General features: G+C 41.8%; 1 protein-coding gene across 1 annotated transcript; it reads left to right on the top strand.

The window, feature by feature from the left end:
• Positions 1–1,171: 1,171 nt before the first annotated feature.
• On the top strand, positions 1,172–19,979 carry TAS2R1 (taste 2 receptor member 1; the record flags this gene model as incomplete). Its single annotated transcript, XM_081053399.1, has 2 exons — positions 1,172–1,285; positions 19,120–19,979. The coding sequence occupies exons 1-2, from the start codon at positions 1,264–1,266 to the stop codon at positions 19,977–19,979; spliced, it is 882 nt and encodes a 293-aa protein (XP_080909525.1). The 5' UTR covers positions 1,172–1,263.
• Between the last annotated feature and the right edge of the window lie 422 nt (positions 19,980–20,401).

Consider the following 20,401-nt stretch of genomic DNA (forward strand, 5'->3'; position numbering starts at 1 on the left):
GGGCTATTGTGTGGATCTCCTTCGGAGGCCGCAGATCGATACAGAAGGGAATCCAGTAATACAGTGAGGATCTTCTACTGGGCCTGACCTCTGATGACCTAACAAAAATGTTCATGTCATGTGTTTTCTCTTCTACTAGCTTTGGATGGCTGCACTGTGGGGTCTTCACTAGATATGTCCCCACTCCCCGATTTCTCATATGTCACACAGACCTGATTGGAGAGCCAAGTGATACCACGTAAGTGTGTGCACTGGCTGCCAGGCTCTCCCGTGTGCTCATACTTGGAGACCTCCGGGTGAAACGGCTCTGAGCGACTGTGCTGGGCTGACTCTTCTAAGTGAAGGAAGTTAAGCCCGACATTGGCTGTTAAGTGTGGTACTGTCAGCCTTCCCAGGGCTTGAATGTTAGTCATAGGTACGAGGTGGCCTGTGAGAAACCAGCCTCCTCACTGCAGTGCCAGCATGTTTAGCAAGAAGCCCACTTACTCCCCGTTCCCCTGGGGCAGGCGTTCGGGGGTCCCTGTGCTCCCCTGGATTCCAGCACCCATGTTGAGAGCCCAGGGACTGGTTTTATCAAGTTTTCACAGATGCTATCCAACTTTGGGGCTTTGAGCCATGCAGGAAAATTAATAACAGGCATCTTTATTAAATCTGAATGCCGATTTGTTAATTTGCCACAGGGGTTAGACTTTGCAGGCAGAAGGATATTTGTATCCAAGGCAACCTCTGCTGAAAAAGCAGATGTAGACGGAGAGCAAAGGGAACAGGAGGGTTCTGTGGGATGCTGTATTCATACTGTGTCTTCCAGGACTTGTGAAAATGAGGCTGCCGTGTCTGCAAGACCATGTTGTGCTGTTAGGACGGCTTTGCAGTAAGTGATGCTCCGGGCTTTTCCCCTGGCCTAGGCTCCCAGCACGTGTGTCATGAGAGCACATGGCCACACACTTGCTGCAATATAGTTGGACCAGTAACAGGTTTTAAATTGGATTATCAACCAACCGCGCCACCGGTTACTTCCACATCAATACGAAGTCGTCTGGGGTCAATTAATTTGCTCCACAGATAACTCATCCATTATTGATTGTTTACCAGATAATTCCAGAAAGTAACTGGTGCACTTGATTGCAACACTAACGTGTCTGTGGTGCTACTCGTGCGGGGGTCAGACCATCAGCATCAGTGTGGCCCCACTTGTGGGCTTGGCCGCACGGACACGCACGCTCAGCGTCCAGAGTCAGGCTCTCTGAGGATGGAGTCCAGGAAATGGTTTTAACAAATCTTTCAGGTGATTCTTCTGTGCATGCAAGTGTGGGAACCATGGCTATAATGGTTAAAAGAGTATGGATCCCAGGGCCAGGATGTCTGGGCTTGTATTTTGGCTATTCTGCTGCAGGCTGTGTACCCTTGGGAAAATGACTTAACCTCCCCGAGACTCAGCTTCCTCATCTGTAAAATGGACTTAGTAAGGAGTCTTTCCTCACAGGGGCGTTCTGAGGGTTAACTGAGTGAACACATGTAAAGTGTGTTGTGGACAGTAGCTGGCACACAGGAAGGGTGTTCTCAGGGCTTGCTGCTATTACTGCTTTCATGCCAGGGCTGACAGAGTACATGCCAGGGCAGACAATGTACAAGTGTCTGCTCCATTTGCTCCGATTTACTGCGAGCTCATCCTCTGAGCGGTGCTGGGATGCAGGAGGAGGGGTGCAGGACGTGGCCCCAGGAATATTGGGCTCGCATCTTGCCCACCCATCTGCTCCCAGGACTTGACGAGATCACCGAATGGATCTGACCCTGGTTTCTTCACCTCACAGTCCTGCTGGTGTTTAAGATCACTCTTGTCTTTGAAACTCTGTTCCTAAACACCATCCTTGTCCCTCGTCCTGCTAGGGCCACATCCGGGGGAGAAGTGTAGGCCGTATTCAGACCTATGGGAGCAGGGCTATTTGCACTGGAAGCAAATGGGACTTTTAAGAAAAGAGTATATCGCAGCCAACTGCTTTTGATTTCAATCCTGAGTAGACTAAAACTTTAAGGTGAGGTGATAACAGAGCTTCCAAAGCATGTGGTTACTATTTTTGGTTTTTAAAAATTATGCAAATAAGGCATGTTAATCAAAATAGAAGACATCAAATGAGTGAAAGGAAAAAAAAAATCACCCATAATTCTGTTGTCTGAAGAAAACACAATGAATTTTTTAGATGTATGTTTCTACAGGTTTTTCTGTATATTTTAAATTAAAACTGGTGTATACTTTTTTTTAGCTGGCTTCAAAACTCATATTATGAATGATTTTGTCAATCATCACAATCAATATCAATAATTGTAGATTATACATGTCTGCTAATTATTGAATTATATATCATTGGAATTCATGATTTACTTAATTACTCCTTTAGTTAGTTTAAAATGTTTTTCCATCTTATAGCCATTGAGCAATGAAATCTCATGTACGGATGGATATTCATGGACAATTCTCTGATAATTTCCCTAGAACACATTCTTGAAGGCTAAATAGCTAGATGAAGAGGGCAAAATGTTTTAATGGCTTCTATTAAATGTTGTCAAATTGCCTTCCCAAAAATTTATCCCTTTTTATGCTTCCCCCAGTAGTGGGTAGAAGTGCCACAAGTTAAAACATGACCAACACGGGATGTTTTTCCTCATTTTAATCTCTCCCAATGTAAAAGTGCTTTCTCACTCAATAAGACATTCGAGAACTGTTTACTGAGCACCTGGACGACGCAGGCCCTGTACGGGCATCAGGCTCTAGCATTGTCCTTACGGAGGTCCTTGCCAAGGCCACTGCGTGTGGAGGGCAGTGGGATGGGTGCTTGGGCTGTGAGAGGCACAGCATTGCAAAGCAGGGGGTCCTCATCCGACCTGGGAGTGGGAGAACCTACCAAAGAAAGAGCATGTGAATTGAGATCCTCAGAAGGAACAGGGGGTATCCACATGTCGAGTTGGGAAATGATGGCCCTGGAGAAAGAATGGACACCCCAGGAGCAGAAGAAAGCAGGGCAAGGGCAGGACGAGGCATGTAGTTGTTTCCATTTGCATTTCCTTGATTTCCAGACAAGTTGAACATTTTAAATTCTCATTGGTCATATACTCGTATATATTTTTTTTCCTTGTGAACTGTGTATTTACGTCCCTTGCCTATTTATCGATCCAGGTTTTCAGTGTATTTTACTTATCTGTTTCTAAGAACCCTTTTGCATTAGAGATACATTAACCTGCGTCAATCGTATTTAAAATGGAGTTTGGGCCTATATACTTCTTCAATAAATAGCTTGTTTTATAATCTGTTCATTTTTCTCTTGAGGTGTTCGGTGGTATATTTTGTTTGTTTTTCTGGTCTTTTTAGTTTTGAGATGTCTTTCTAAAATATTAACTCAGTCTCTTATATATTATAATGATTTCTTTCTGGTTTTTACTCACCTTTTAATATTGTTTATGTTCTTTTTGAGCCTACAGAAATTTAAATTAAGTAGTTATAGTTGTCAGCCTTTCCTTTCAATATGAAACCCTTCTCTAGTCATTTTATTAACATATAATTATCGTAAGATAAGGTTTGTAGTTTGTTGAGTTTTGAGAAATCTGTGCACCATATAACCACCAGTAGAGAATATTTCTCTCATCAGAAAGTGCCCTCATGTCCTGTTCTGGTCAGTTTTCTCCACTCACCATGCCCTGACCACAGACCCCCACTGGTCTGATTTCTATCGGTGTAGATTCATCGTGCTTATTCTAAACTTCACAAAAGTGCAATCATACAATAGGCACTCTTTGTGTCTAGTTCTTTCCACTCAAGATGATGTTTTGAGATTCACCCATGTTGTTTCTTTAAATTCTCAATAGCGATCCATTGCATGACTATATTTCAGTGTAGTCTCCCATTTATCCAAATGTCTCTTGGAGGACATTTGGATTCTTTCATGTTTTTGGCTCCTCTGAACATTCTTTGTACAGGTCTTTTTGTGGACATGTGCTTTATTTCTCTTGGGTAAATAGATAGGAGTGAAATTGCTGGATCACGGACTCTGCATATGTTTAACTTTATAATAAGCTGAGAAGCTATTTTCCAGAGTAGCGTATCATTTTCACTCTCAATGGTGAGATATGAGAATATTCTACTTGTTCCACATTTTCACCAACACTTGTTTCATATTAATTTCTATGTAAATTTGGAGACAGTGAGAATCTAGCTTTATCATTCCCTGGGGGGTTAGCCACTTATCCCAACAATATTCATCATATAGTCCCAGAACAATTTTATATACATTTTTCTTTTTCTGGACTGTCCATTTATTCCCCTGATTTTCCTGATGCCAGTAGCACTGAATTTTAGTCATTATTGCTTTGTAATGTATTTCAAATGTACTATCATTCATTGTAATGATAGTGAAAGTCATTCCTCTTTATTCTTTTTGTTGCTGTTCCACAAGATTTCGGGCTATTCTTACACATTTAATCTTGCTTGAAAAGTCAGGATTATTTTTCTAAAAATTTTATTTTCATTAGTCAAAGAATGATAGAAGGATAGAGAATAAAATTGAGATTGTTTCAGCCTTGGGTAAAAGTTTGCCCAAGAGAATAATAACCCTAAATCTTACTTAAAAACAAAAAACAAACTTCATTAGGTGTTATACAGCAAATGCAAGGGCTTTTGTTTGTTTGTTTGCTTTAATTCTATACCTAGCTGAAGTGCGGGAATCCTTTTAATTAGAGCTTCAGGCATCTTGGAAATTCCTATGGAAAGTGATTTTGAAAGTTCTCAGCTTCCTGGTATCTATTTTTGGATGGGAATCTACATTTTTTTATTAATCTGCTCCAGATATGGTTACAATGCTCTCAAGGCTTGCCACCAAAATGACCTGACTGAGCTGGCAGACTCAGCCCTCCCCCCATCATCGAAGATTCACCCATTGATGGGAAATGTTTATTACCAGGAGATCATTTACTAACCACGAGCTGACTGCAACCTTCCTTCTTGCTCAGTCATCACCACATGACCACAAAGTTGGGTGTTAGGAGACGGTGTTTGTGGCTCACATCAAGGAAAGAAAAGTGGGCAGAATATTTGGCAATCGTTCTTAGTTTGGGGCTAATTTTCAGAGATACTGATTAAAGCTTAAGACAGTAATTGTAATACCATGTGATTTCTTGATTTGTGCTGGAGGTTATGATCCTATGAAATTCATACAGAAAATAATGAGAGCTTGTGAGGCTATGGAGAAATTAGAAGCTTTGTGCCATGATGGTGGGGGTGTAAAATGGTTGCAGCTGCTGTGGAAAGCAGTATGGATATTCCTCAAAAATAAAACAAATAGAATTACCATGTGATCCATAAATTTCACTTCTGGGTAGATACCCAAAAGAATTGAAAGCAAGGACAGGAATAGATATCTGCACACCCATGTTTATAACAACATTATTTACAACAGCCCAAAATGGAAGCAACCCAAGTGTCCACTGATGGATGAATGGGTAAACAATATGTGGTCTGTACATACAGTGGGATATCATTCAGCCTCAAAAAGGAAAAAGAGTCTGACACATGCTACAGCGTGGATGAACCTGGAAGACATTACGCTAAGTGAAATAAGCCAGTCACAAAAGGACAAATACTGTATGATTCCACTCATGCATGGTACTTAGAGTAATCAAATCCATAGAGACAGAAAATAGCATGGCAGTGGCCCAAGCCTGGGGGTAAGGTCGAGATGAGGAGTTACTGTTTCATGGGGACAGAGTTTGTTTTGCAAGGTGAAAAAAGCTCTGGAGATGGGCAGTGGTGATGGTCGCACAACAGTGTGAATGTCCTGAATGCCACTGCACTGTACACTTAAAAATGGTTAAAATGGCAACTTTTATGTTGCGTATATTTTAGCACAATGAAAATATGTTTTAGAAAAAGCAAACGAAACAAAAAAAGTTCCTAGGAAAATCAGATTCTGAAAACCATTAAGGGTCATTATATTAGTCAAGGTACATTAACTGTGAAACACACTATCCCAAAATTTGGATGACTCAAGGCAATAAATACTTATTTCTCATTCATATTTCAGTCCATTGTGGGTTTGGTGAGTGCAGGCTGGGGTGGAGTGTGTGCTCCATATAATCATTCAGGGACTCACATCCTTCCATCATGTGGCCCTGCCCTCCTGTAGGTCTTTGGAGTGCTCTCTGTTCAGCCAGGGGGAAGAGAAAGAGGGTGAGAGAGTGCTTGAGTAGTTCTTATGGACCAGGCCTGAGAGTGGAACACATCAGTCCTGGTCGTATTCCGCCGGCCAGAACTCTGTCACTGGGACACACTTAATGCAAGGGACAGTGGGAAATGTAGTCCAGCTGTGTGTCCAGGAGAAAGAGGGGTTCTCAGATATTTGTAAGAACTGCAGGTCTCTGCTACAACTGAGTCCCACTAGAAGGGCATATCTGATCAATGTCTTTCTGGGAATAAGATCAGCAGTATTCATAGCAGTCAGAATCCTGTGGGAAAGGTATTTCTTATGGGCAACAGAGAGATGTCTCCATCATGGATCCCACCACCTCCTTAGCATGAGAATATGTAATCATGTGAATATTCATATAAGTATTTCAACTGGTTTACATTTTGAGCTGCAGGTAGATTGTGTCAGCAACAGACCTGTATATTCCCTGCTGACAGTCAGGTGAAGGGTGACTCCTATGGTGCTAGTAATTAAGCTCCTGTCAAGTTCGTAGATGGGATAGTATGGAAATTTGATGAGCACTGGTACAGATAGGACTATGGAAACCCAGCAGCAAGGGGCTCCTTACCAGGTTCTAGATGACTTTTTCATCCCAGACGCTCAGGCACTGAAGTGGGTGGAGGGGCTTGGGAGGGTTTCTGAGCCCCAGCTGTAGCTTCAATGAGTCATAAGTTGGCTGTGGCCTCTGGAGTGTCCTTTAGTCTCAAATCCTCACCAGAGAATTATATGTACACCTATATGTACACAGACCTGGAGCTGCACCCCCTCGAATGGAATAAGCTATAAGTTCATCGGCACTGATATTATACATATATTCATAAAACTTTGGGTTTGGGTTATAATCTTTTCAAAAATGAAGCCTTTAAAATGTGTTACAGATTTCTCCATTAAGTATGCCTACAGTAACATGAAAAATCTTCACAAATGCAAGTCACTTCCCAATTTATCTCGTTTGTCAGATCTGAAGCACACTGGGTGATTTTAAGTAACACTCATGCTATTGAGTTATTCCACATCTTTCTGTTGGAAATTCTTTCACTTCCACCTATTTCTGGTTTGGCTATCCTTCTCCAACCCCAGTCTGTATCTCCCTCCATACCACTACCTCTTGGGATAATTACTGACCCCCTTATTTAAAACAGAATCCCTGCTCAGGTTCATGCTCGTTAAATCTCATAGCTACGTGAGGACCAGTCTCGTGATATACATGTGAAACTGGTCCCACGGGCCTTGTCTCAGGCTGAGAGGCTGCTTGTCCTGCGGGCATCGGTCTGGTAAGCTCTGGTGATGAGATGTGTCCAGTTTTTCTATTTGGGATTTCTCCACACTGCAACACAGTGCAGACTTGGATGCCTTTCATCCTCCGAGCCTGTGAGAAGCACATAGAGGAAGGCTTGATATTTCTAAGTGTTCCGAACCACAGCCATCTTAGGAACTCCTTCCCAGCCAATCTGCAGGCTACATGTTGTAGCGGACCTTTCCACAATGTCATTGATGCACAGGTGTTATTTTTGTTGGAAACTTTTAATTATGCATTCATTCCACATAGATTTTTGAGTACCGACTGTATGTCAAGTGCTGGCAAGTTCCTAGGGATACATCAAAATACAAAAATTGTCACCATTATCATGGAATTTCAGATTCTAGGAAGAGGAACAGATCATGAGAATTAATGTGTCTGATTGTGATAAGTGTTAGCAAAAATGAAAAAAAAAACAGCATGAAGAAGAGGAAGGGAAGGGGGTAAAAAGTGGTGGCGATATGGGGTAGAATCATCTGATAAGGCCTTTTGGATGAGGTGACATTTGATCTGCATTAGGAGGGGGCATGAACCCCGTGGCTATGGAAGAGTGTTCCAAGCATGAGAAAGCTCAGGCCTCACACATGGCGACCCTTGTACCACACGGGGTCCACCTTGGTACTTGGTGCACTGTACCCAGCAAAACCCAGTGCAAAGCCATGGGCGCAAAGTTACCTTCTCAGCAGCATAAGGGATCTGGGCTAAACAGGATGTAGGCCTGCTGCAGAATACCAGTGTGGACCCGCCCACCCTACGAGGCCAGTAGTGCGTACACAGTGTGTGGCACGTTTGCGATTTTCATTTTGCTTTTTTCCTACCATTTCTTGCTCAAGTGCTTTCAGGGGCAAACACAGATGCTGATTTAGCAAAAAAAAACATTTTTTTGTTTTAATAGTTTCCTTTGGTGAAGGCTGGCAGCCATAACGAGTACAGCATGTATATGGTAAGATTATAAATCTTAAGCTATGTTAGAATATATTTTTTTTCTCCTATCATCTTACTTAGAAAATACTAACTTTCCTATGGTTGTACTCTTTATTTGTATATCTCGGGTAAGCAGGAGCTGTCTCCAAAACTCCTTAGAAATCAGTCTCTTATTTCTCTATTTCTAATTTTATTTTTTATATAAAAATTTCCAGGACCAATTGCAGACTGTATAACTCTCTCCATTTGGACTGTAAACTGCTTATAATTAAGATTGTTTTTTTAATTGCATATTTATGAGCAGGCCATTATACCTGGTTGAAAACAGACAGGCACATTTATTAAGTAGTCTCAGTTTCAAACGAGAAATACATGCCTATCATTTCTAAAATACAGCCTTTTCCCCAAAATGACGGATATTAGCTGTGCTGTTGGTTATGAATCCAACCTTAGTAAAATTTTCTTTTGCTCAAAGGCTTTGACCAAAGTGGATGCAGTTTGCATATTTTGACCTCTTAAATGACAAATGCAAAACACATGGAAATGTAGCTCCACTCTTAATACACTTTTTGCATAGTGCAACTTGCTGGAACATGCATGTGCATATTTGTGTTTAACTAAAAATCTTATTCGAGGTAGAGGTGGCCCTAGGACACATTTTTGATTGAATTATAGGAATTGGGAAAATAGAAGCCAATAAAATGACATTCCAGAGAGGTGACAGAGAAGCCACCCCCTAGAAGTATTTTGGAAAGATAATATGTAGCCAGGGCCTCCCTGTGACTGCGCCGAGGCCAGCAAACTTCTGCACAGATACACTTCTCACTGTTACACTTCTCTACAAGCCATTGCTTGTGAAATGAAATAGTGGCAGGAAACTTACTTCAGATGCAATTGTCAACAGCTCTTCGCATAGAGACGTTAGCTTTCTTAACCACACGCAGCTAACGATGCCCGTGAACAGATGGCATAGCATCGCATTGCCCAATAAATGTTTGTTCAGTGGACAAATGCACAAGCGCAATGCCACAGATCCAGGTGTGCCAAGGTACGCGGTACTACCTCTGCTCAATGAAGTGAATGGTGAACCTTTAAGATTGCTTTTCATTGCAAAATGGTTCCTACACGGCACGGCTTTGGTCAGGTTCCTTTGGAAGGAGGACCCTCGGGATTAGGCAAGTGTCTCTGCCTCTCTTTCAGCCCAGAATTGTGGACCTCACGTCAAACTGACTGTCAGAACCACGGACGGAAGGAGTTTTAAATCAGAGCCAGGAGTGAGCAGAGGGAAAAGGGGCTTTCCAGAGGAGAAAAGCTGGAGAAGAGACCCTTCCAGGATCTCTGGGGCTGGTCCCAGGATGCCCTGGGGCTGGTCCGACTCTCTCCCTCTGTGTGAGCAGATGGCCTCACTGGGGCGAAGTTCAGTTTGAGATCTAAGTGTGTGCCAGACAGTATTGGGCATCGACTGTTCGTGCAGATTCCTCCTAAATCATGATACAAGTCCCTAGCAAGAAAGGAGAGAGGTGCCATTAGACATTGAGATTTTCATTTTGGCAGGATCCTGTCTTGCAAAGAATGAGTCATTCATTCCTCGCTGTATTGGCCCCGGTAATAGCGATTGTGGGGCCAGTGGAAACCTTGCCGGGTATGTGGCCTCTGCTTCTGCTTGACGTGACCTTCTCCTGTCCTCCAGGGCTCAGTGCACTCAGACCTTCACCTGACCTTTCAGAGGACGTGGTTCTGGCCTCTTTCTGTCAAACTCGAGCCCACCTGAAACGATGCAGAACAATGGAGATCAACTGCATTGTAAATTTGATAGGTTATTTGAAAACAATAAAAGGCATAAAAGTAGGCTTCATAAATCAATTTCTAAAGTGGTTGGAAACTAAAACGAGGCCTAAATGTCTGTTCCTAGCAATCTGGGTCGGCATGAGAGAGCTGGGCTGCTTTAATTATCAGTACATATAATTAAGATTGTGTTTTTCTCTCAAATGTTGGACTGTTCTCTCCCCATCCTCCACCCTATGCTGCTGTGTTTCCACTTATATTTACTCTCTCTGTTTTAGATAAAAAGCTTGATGCACTTTGAATATGTCTGACAACAATTACTTTTGGAATATATTTGATCTCATCCTGTTTTTATAGCCAAAATCGCTTACTTTGTGTGAATTCTTAGGAGGAAGTAAGGTTTGTAAATCACTGTGTTAAGTCATAACTAGAAAAGAAAAAAAACATCGACTAAACCGAGGAAAAACCCTACTCCTGACTGCTTAATTGTTAACATTACCCAAATGTCCTCTGCTACAGTAGAATCTCTAATTATCTAAATTATGTTTTGTGCCAGGCAGAAAGAATAGGCTTTTAAAATTGATACTATCTATTGAACTGTAACAAGACAACATGCAGATTGGTGAACAATTGAGAAAGGATCATATGTCCTAAAATGAAACTTCTGTATTATCATTTAGTATAAATGCAGGGAGTCTTAAATGCACAGCGATAATGGCTAATGTATTACTATTGCAATTTAAAATATGTTGGACCAATTTCACTCGACACAAAGGGCTGGAGGGCCTCAGGTACCATTGCTGTATTTTTTTTTCTTTTCTCACATTTTGGAAGGATTGTAGAGTCCTATGTCTACACTTTGCAATGAAGACTGGTGGGGTACAGATACGTGAATGTGGGGTTTGTACAGCTCTCCCCACACCCTGGGCATTATGTAGACACGCCTCGGGAGGACCATATCATCTCTGTGCCATCCTTTGACTGTGTCCCATTGTGCCCTCATAGAGGCTGCAGTAGGTGAAGGAAATACACAGCATTCCCTCTTCTAGAATAAACAACATCTGAATATTCCTTGGAACAAGGTACAGGGCAGTATGCACCTTTTCTGAAGGCCCATTTTTCTCTTCAAGGAACTGACACAAGAAACCACTAGTGCCCTTTACAAATCTGATGTGGTTCTGTATTAAATTTACTGTATTGAATTTAAAAAGCCAAGTTCATGGTTTTTTTACTCCCTGTGAATCAGTGAGATTCACTCAATTTTCTGACCACAGCTCTTGTCCCTCATCCCACTCATTTGTCTCACAAGTGTCCACTAAAGGTGGATGCTAGATGATAGTGGATAGGTGGAGTAATATTTTTCTTCTGTAGGAAAAACATTAGAAATGTTATGGAATATTAAAGTTTGACCAGCGACCTCTTTCTAAAGCTGAGAAGCTTTATTCGTTTGTTCATGTTGCACATTCAGCAGATGTTTATAAAGCATCCCCATACATATCCACACACAGACGCAGGGGATAAGGCCAGTGTTCCCAAACCACATGAAGTGCTAGACCCTGAAGCCTGGTCCCGGCTGCTGGGAAAGCAAAGCAAGAAACAATTATCTAGGTCTTCTGGAAGTTGACAAAATTGAGTCTGGAGAAGGTGGTCTCAAAGGGGAAAAGGAAAAACGAGGTTCTGGGCAGGCTTTCTGCATGCAATCTTATCATTTCATTGTAATTCCTAAGTATGAATTCTACCTTTGAGGGGCAGAAAAAAGGTTTGACTCGTAGGATACAAAAGAACCATTTAAGATTGGACCAATGCAGAAATGGCAGTAGGGTTTCAAGATCACACATGGCAACTGACGTGTATGTCGCTGCATATGGAAATCCACTGGACCGTGCGACCTCTGGACATATAACCAGTAGGAGTACAATGCCAGGGGTGTGCTGTGTGGTTTGCAGTGAGTAAAACTTCTGATGCCCATATGGGAACCTTATGCTTTGGAAGCTCTTCTTACAGCCCAATAAAAATTTGAACTGTCAGAGTGAGTATGTGATAGGAAGAGAATAATTAAATATACAAGGGAGACTCCAGAAAATAAATTTGTATTTTTTATACCAAATTCTTCTACAAATATGTTTGAGAAAACTATGAGTTTAGTGACTAGAGCACTTTGGTTTAGAGATCAGATGTTTGGGCCCTTGGCATATTGCTAAAGGACTGGCTTTAGGCAAATCACTTCTCTGGTTTCAGTTCCTCAGTGGGAAAGAGTCTTTCTCTATAGCCCCTGACTATTAGATCATAGTACACCCAGTGACAAAAACCCACCTCAAACTCCCTCCAGCAAAACTTAGGGATTTGTGGGTTCATGTCAATGTCAAGGCCAATCGTAAGTGAGGGCTGATCTGGGGCTGAGATGTTCTCAGAACTGGTCTGCTCCCTCTTCTCTGGACACTGCTGTCCTCTGCAGAGGATCCACGCTTAGGCTGGTCCAAGTCCCACCTGATGGTGGCAGGATGGCTGCCAGCAGCTCTAGACAAATATATTTGACAGAGAGGGACATTTTGTCCAGTCTGCTCAAGTGAAAGTTCTCAGATTAGGTCTGACTTGGACAAATTTGGGCCTCATGCTCATCCCTAAATGAACTCCCCTAGTCGGGTGAGTGGATGTATTAACTGTCACACCTGGGTTATGTGCCTATTCCTAGATTCAGAGATGGGGACAGTCCCAAATAAGATACCTCAAGAAGGATGGAGCAGAGGTGGCTCCTCTGAACAAAGCCACGCTGGAGAATAGGGAATAAATGCTGCTCAGGCAAAGAAAGCAGCTGCCCCCCTTTATTCCTAAAGCATTGGAAGGAATCTTGGCTCACTGTAGGTCTTGACCTTGGGAGGCTGTGATGCTGAACGGTAAAAGACACACAGAGGACTGAAAGGCAGATTGTGGGTCGCACCTTGGAAATACTATACTACTTTTTACCTGTGTGACCGACGGCAATTTCCAATCCTCTGTGCACCTCAACTTAGTAATCTCTAAAGTGGAGATAATATTGATTTCATAGAGTTGTCAAGAGGGCAAATTGAGACTACATTTGTCATTTGCTTAGCGTTTTAAGCACTACATAAATGTTAAGTATTCTGCCCCTTCCCAAAAGCCTCTGCCTCAGATTCGTTCACTGTGAATTCTTTCCATTCCCGGAGATACAGATAATTCCCATGCTGTTCAAATTGTTCTGGTGCATAGGAAATAAGAAAACCTGAACAATTTTTTGATAAATCCAGCATAACATGGAGAATCAAATTTATCTAATATAGCACCAGAAAAATCTACAAACCAATCTTCCTTATGAATAAAGGAGTGAAATTTCTAAACGAAACAGCAAATGCAATCAGCCACATATAAAGAGATTAGGCTTCCATGTCTAGTAGGGTTGCCTTCGAGGTTCCAGTGTTAATTCACGTACTCTGCTCTCACCAGGCTTCCTTCCACAAAGAGATTGCATTGGACTGGACGGTCAGGGTGCATAAAATACTGTTTCTTATTGGTAGTGCTCAGACACTCCCATTGGCAATCTCTTCTCAACCCAGTCTTGCGGATTTAAATATCTATATGCAAGTAAATTTTAAATGCATATTTCCAGCCCTTGTAGCTCCCCTAACTCCAAATTTATCACTCATTGCTTAATAACATCTCCACCTGGAGTGGGCATTTCAGACCGAGCGTGTCCACAACAGAGCTTCGAATTTGAACCTTCCTCCAATCTCCCCCTTCTTAAAAAATGGCAGCATCACTCACAGTGGATCATGTTAATGACCAAAAATAATTCCTGATTTCTCTTGTTCCCTACTTGTTCCCTTTGATAGGGGGAGCCATCTGAAATACCTGTTCATCATACCTTCAAAACACCTTCCATATCCGGATACTTCTTTCCAATCCTCTACCACCAGTCTGATTTAAGCCAACAACCTACCATCAGCCTTCATCTTGGCCTTTCTGCTTCCACTCTCGCCCCTTCCTGACTCCCCACGTCTGTCCTTCCCCCATGATCTGGTCCTGCCACACCTGCTCCTCTGTTCTCCTTGCCTCTGGTTCTTCACCTTGCTTGTGCTATCCCCTGACACTACAAAGTTTGGCCCTTTGTTTTTTCCTGGATCACCTCAGTGAGGTCTCTTTTTGATTCAAGGGGGCATCACTATCTCCTGCCCTCTTCACTTGGAGTATTCATCCCCTAGACCTCCAGAGATGATTCCTTTTCATCCAGTTTTGTTTTCAACCATCACCTCCTCTCTGGAGGACATTGCCTCCCTTGACCTCACTTTCTAAAGTAGTACCTTGCACTGCATTACCTGGAAGTATTTACTTCTTTATTTGTTTAATTCTCCTCTTCCCCACTAAAATGTGATTTTCAAGATGACATAGATTTTGTCTTGTTCATTATTATATGCTACATGCTTAGAATAGTGACTACTCTGTAGTCCTTAATACACACAATAAATTAAAGTATAGAGGGAAGGAGGAAGGGAGAAGGAAAGAAGGGAGGGAAGGAGGAAGAGAAGAAGGAAGGAAGGAAGGAAGGAAGGAATAAAAGGAGAGAAAGATCTGGGAGGGAGGGAAGAAACAAGGAAGGATTTGAAATCCCACAATCAGTTTAGAGCTAAAGATGAAATCATGGGAACTAGGGTTATTCATGGGGATTAGAGATTATTCATGGGGAGTGGGGCCCATTCATGGCAAGTGCAGCATCTCTAGCTTCCTTTTTCTCTTTGTAACTAACATGGGATGCTTGTTTGTAAAACACTTTGAGTTCTTTCTGTGTAAGAAAATTTAGTGCATTACATTGTCCCATTATTCTATTTGCTGCAATGGACATACATTTAAAAATATTGAGAGGAGAAAAGAAAATCAAATATATTACCAAGATAAAAAAGAGGAAGAAAAGGGACAAGCACAGGGGAGTGACCTGAATATTAAAGACAAAAATTTTAGTCCAAAAGATCAACGGCATATTCAAGTGGAGAGAAGCAAATGAGTGAATGTAAAGAATGATTAGTCTGAAAGAGTCTGGAGCTTTTTAACCAAAATATTGAGAATTTTAAATGGAATACATTCCATATGGGCTTTAACAAGGGCTGAGCTATGCTACATGGAAGATTCAGTAAGGATGTCTGCATTGGTTAGCCCAGGGTCTATTTCGTTCTTATTTGAACCATCTTATTAAATATACAATAATGTTAATACATGTGCATGTTCCTTAAAGCAGGAATTGTTCCCTTGGTAATGAAGAGGGAAGACTCACTTGGGAAAGGTATTAAAACTATCGCTCACTCTCAGGGTGATTCTAATCCCAGATCAATGTCCATGTGTGGCTGGAAAGCAGAAAGATGATTATGACAGTCTTCTACCTGGTGGCAAGCTTGCCAATGTCAGTCTAACTGCCTGTGGAAAAAAAATCACACTTTCTTTTGAGGGGGCTGAATGATCTGAATGTAAATAAGCAACTCTTTCTGCCTGTCAGTTACCTCAAGAATGTTTAGTATTGTCTCTTTTAATGACTGCTCATTACAGATGAGTGTGAGTGAGTGGATTTAATCAGGGTGAGATGGGGTAGTCCTCATGTGAATTTCGCCACATTGGGACTTGTTCCATCTGTTCTGAGCCATTTGCCCGTCACCGTTCTGAACCAGTGACTGACAGGTGAAGCCTGACATGTACGTTTTTCAGCTAAGAGCCAGAAATCCTCTAATGTGTCCTTCGCACTAAAACCAACTGCTTAAGAGACGAAAACCCCTTTTCATCTATATTTAGGACCATTTGTCTCTGGTTTGTTGCATTGCTCATTAAAATATTTAGCTCACTCTCGCTTAGCACAGTATGGCCAACATCCATGGTTATTTTGATTGATGTGGTAAAATCTGAGGAGAAAGCTGGATAACAGGACCCTGGAGATTCTTCACATCAGCACTGAAATGCAGTCGCCTTCGGGGTCTGAATGGGATATTAGTTCAGCAGCCACACAAGTGCTGGGCTGCTCTGGACAGACATCTCTCATCTGCCATCCTTTGGTGGAAGAAATACAAGTCTCAGGCGAGTTGGTGGCACTTGGCCAGGAATGGTACGCCTTCAGCAGCCTCTGTGTGTGCTCACTGAAGAGACTGGTGATGGAAATTATTTAATGAAAAAAATGTAGCTTAAGCCTCATGAATTTTTATTTTTTACTCCATGGGATTTCTACATCAGAAGAGCTGTTCTTCATGAAATAAAGTTCTCTGTGAAGAATTGCCTCTATTCCCCAAGCTAGTTCTAACAAAAGTTATAATAGAATATTTGAGAACCAAATATTCCCTCAAGATGCTTGAATCCAAAAGACAAACAGCATGTTAATAAATAGAATTGGCCATAGTGATTTCCTTTAAGTCTTTGGTGTACCATGCATTATCTTTGCTCATTGGCTGTCAGTGCTGGAAATCTACATTGCTACATTCTAGAACTAGAATTCAGACTAGAATTTCCCCGCACCACACTTTTCTGCCTTAGCATTACCATTACTTTTCTGCAATATTGATGTGTCCAGATCATGCTGAAGGGCTCAGAATGTCAATGTCATGGCAACATTGAGTCCACAGCAAAGAGCTAGATGCTGGTCTCAGGACACGATATCTCTAGGAACAGACTTAGAAAGCAAACACTGTCTTTCAAAGTGACTTTGTACTCTTTAGTTCTCTTTTCCATTGTTATGAAAACCCTTATATAATTGAGTTTGATTCTACGTAACAAACACACCACATGTGAAATGCTACAAGAATGAATGAATGCTGAGGATGAGAAGAAAGCCCAGACATGCCCTCACAGAGCCGAGTCAAGTCTCACAGGGCATGGGCTAGTAACTGTTATTGGTCAGCACAGTGACAGGTTCAGCGGCAGGTTTGATCGAAAATCCAAGGAAGTAGTAGTGAATACTCTTTCACGAGTCCTCGGATTCGTTATTGCATAGGTGGATGCCCTTCCATTCTTGCTTTGCCAGCCTGCAGAATGTAACATAAGAACATTTTTTCATACTGTTTTCTTTCCACTGGAGGCAGAAGAATAAGGTTTATCCTGATTGTCGTGCTTAACTCTGGATCAATTTTGAGAGATTTCATGCATGAGCTGCCTCCTGCAATAACTCCTTGAAGATATCCCCATTTGTTCTCTTCATTGCATTGATGTCATGACCAGAAGGACAGAGCGAAGTCCTACATCACACAGACGTTACATATTCAGAGAAGAATGACACAGTAACTCACCACAATGTTTTTATGGTTCCCCTTCCAGTTTTCTACAAGTAAGATTCACTGTAAGTATCTTTTATGATGCCTTTGGACAAAGTGACATGTGGCCATAAGGACACATGCCTCATTATGGGGTCTGCTGGGAACATTGTGACCAAGTGCTGCAGTGGAAAAGCTTCAATTCCCCCAACATTTAATAAATTCTTCCCCACTTTGTGCTCTGGTGGTGAATTGTCCAAACAACTAACCTAGTTTTATGTCACATTCTACATGGTAGCTTGCTCTGTCTTTAGTCTCTGAATGCCTTGAGGACAGACTGTGTTCTGTCCACCACTGTCTCCCCGGTGTTTGGCACAGTGGTGCTCAACTGGGGGTGATTTTGGGACTCAGGGAACATTTAGCAATGACTGGAAACATTTTTGGTTGTCATCTGGGAAGGAGGGTGTATTACTGGCATCTAGTGGGTAGATACCAGGGATGCTTGTAGACATTCTCCATTGCACAGGACAGCCCTGCCCTGCATAGCCAACAAAGAATTATCCAACTCAAAAAGTCAACAGTGTCGAGATCAAGAAAACTTGTTTGGCTTAAAACTTGTTTGGAAAACTTGTTTGGCATACATGTTAATAAATGCTCATTTTTCCAAAGAGAGTCATAACGACACATTGAATCATGTACTCTTTTATTACAACTTTTCCCCTGGAACAACATGTTCATGTCATAATATTCTTATTGTTTTGAAAAAATACCCAGGAAGAGGTTTCAACCCCTATATTGTGGAATTATAGCTGTTCAATTTGTTGTAAATTCCATGAGCGATTTCAAGAGGAACTCGTCACGCTGCCATTTCTGTGATGTAATCTTAACCCCTATATTATCCTGCAGATAATAACTGCTGGTGTGCATGGTGCTGAGTGATTCTCTTTGCTGCATGTTTCCTTCCTTTAGGCTTTTGACCTATTGTATACACATATTTGTGATGCTTTCTGTTTGTCACATAGGTTGTATTACATAACTGTTTTGAATTTTAGATGGTCCTGAATTGCTCATTACATATTAGAGAGCTACTACTTAGTATGCTTATGTGGCCCATTGAACTCCATCATGATAGCAGAGGTGACAGTGTCAAAAAAAATGATTTGTTAAAGAATGCCTCACAGACATTAAGTAGCATCCTACCTGTGGGCACAATTAAATATTCATGGTAGAGAGGAAGGATTGAGGAACTTCCACTAATTATGTAATGGAGGAGCCCTTCTCCCAGCGTGGAAGGTATCTCATTTCCACCATTTGCTTGTGATGATGACGTTGAAAGCTAAGTAGACCTGAAAAATGCAAAAGCCTTCACGAAAAAGCAAATAGTTGCTATAGTATTTCTTTCTTATTTGACTGCCTCAGACCTAAATGGAGAAAACAGTGATATAAACACAGGTGTGCCACCTTCCTACCTCACTGCCTTTCTTGTTAGAGTCCTGTCCTCGAGAAGGATTCTGATCTAGTTGAAAAACAGACAACTTGAACAATCCCAGCTTTCCAAAAATCTGTAACTGCACCATTTTCTAAAGTAATTGATTTTTTCTTCTCAAAATGCTAGAGTCTCATGTCATCACCCATCTTTTTTTTGCAGTGATACAATTTCTCACAGGGGTCTTGGCAAATGGCATTATTGTACTTGTGACTGGCCCGGACTTGATCAAGCAGAGAAAGATGGTGCCATTGGATCTCCTCCTTTGCTGCCTGGCAATTTCCAGGATTGGTTTCCAGATGATCATCTTCTACGTTATTCTGGCTGTTCTGTCCTTGATTGAATTATCTCCAGTTACTGAGACGTTTACCTTTTTCATGTTTGTGAGTGAATCAGGACTTTGGCTAGCCACGTGGCTCAGCGTTTTCTACTGCGCTAAAATCACCACCGTCATTCATCCATTCTTCTTTTGGTTGAAACTGAGGATATCCAAATTGGTTCCATTGCTGATTTTTGGGTCCTTGCTATATACATCTTTCACTTCTGTTTTCCATAGTAAATATAGCTGGACTCTTTACCAGAAAGTCTGGTTGGGCCTTTTCTACCCAAATGTAACAACTCAGATGAAAGAACTGTCTACATTACAGTTTGCCTTTCTTGTCACTGAGTTCTTGTTGCCATTACTTATCTTCCTTATTTCTGCCCTGCTCTTGATATTTTCCCTGGGGAGACACACCCAGCAGATGATAACCACAGCACCAGGCACCAGGCACCCTAACACAAGTGTCTACTTCAGCATTCTTCTGTCTATCCTGTCCTTCCTGGTCCTCTATCTCTCCCAGTACATGATGGCTGCTTTAATCTTTTCTCAAATTTCCAAGATCAGACACTTCATCTTTCTGGTTTCCATGTTGGTGTTTGGTTCATACCCCTCTGGACACTCCATTATCTTAATTTTAGGAAATCCTAAACTCAAACAAAGTGCAAAGAAGTTCTTCCTCCGCAGTCAGTGCTGTCAGTGAGAGAGAACTTGGGTCCTTTCAAAGAACCGGCGGTCTGATGAGTGGACAGTGCCTGCCATGCCTCCTTCAGCCAAACACACCAGCCTGTTCACAGATACACAAAACATCATCTAAAGACTGTCAAAACTGAGTCATTTTTATGGACTTGTTCTTTTTTCAAAGGGTTGAGTTTCAAAGCATTGGTGGGTCACGCCAATGTCAGTATCCTCGTTGTGATAGTATACTGTTGTCTCACAAGATGTTACCTAGCTGGGGAAGACTGGGTAAGTTGTACAGGGATCTTTCTGTATTCTTTCTTACAACTGCAAGCGAATCAACAATTATCTCAAAATAAAAAGTTTAAAGAAAAGTAAAGCATGTTTGAACTTGTGACGTCAGAAGGATACACGAATGCCGTAGGGTCCCTTTGTGTCTGACGCCTA

Source organism: Rhinolophus hipposideros (assembly GCF_964194185.1).
Source record: "Rhinolophus hipposideros genome assembly, chromosome: 7".
NCBI lineage: Eukaryota > Metazoa > Chordata > Mammalia > Chiroptera > Rhinolophidae > Rhinolophus > Rhinolophus hipposideros.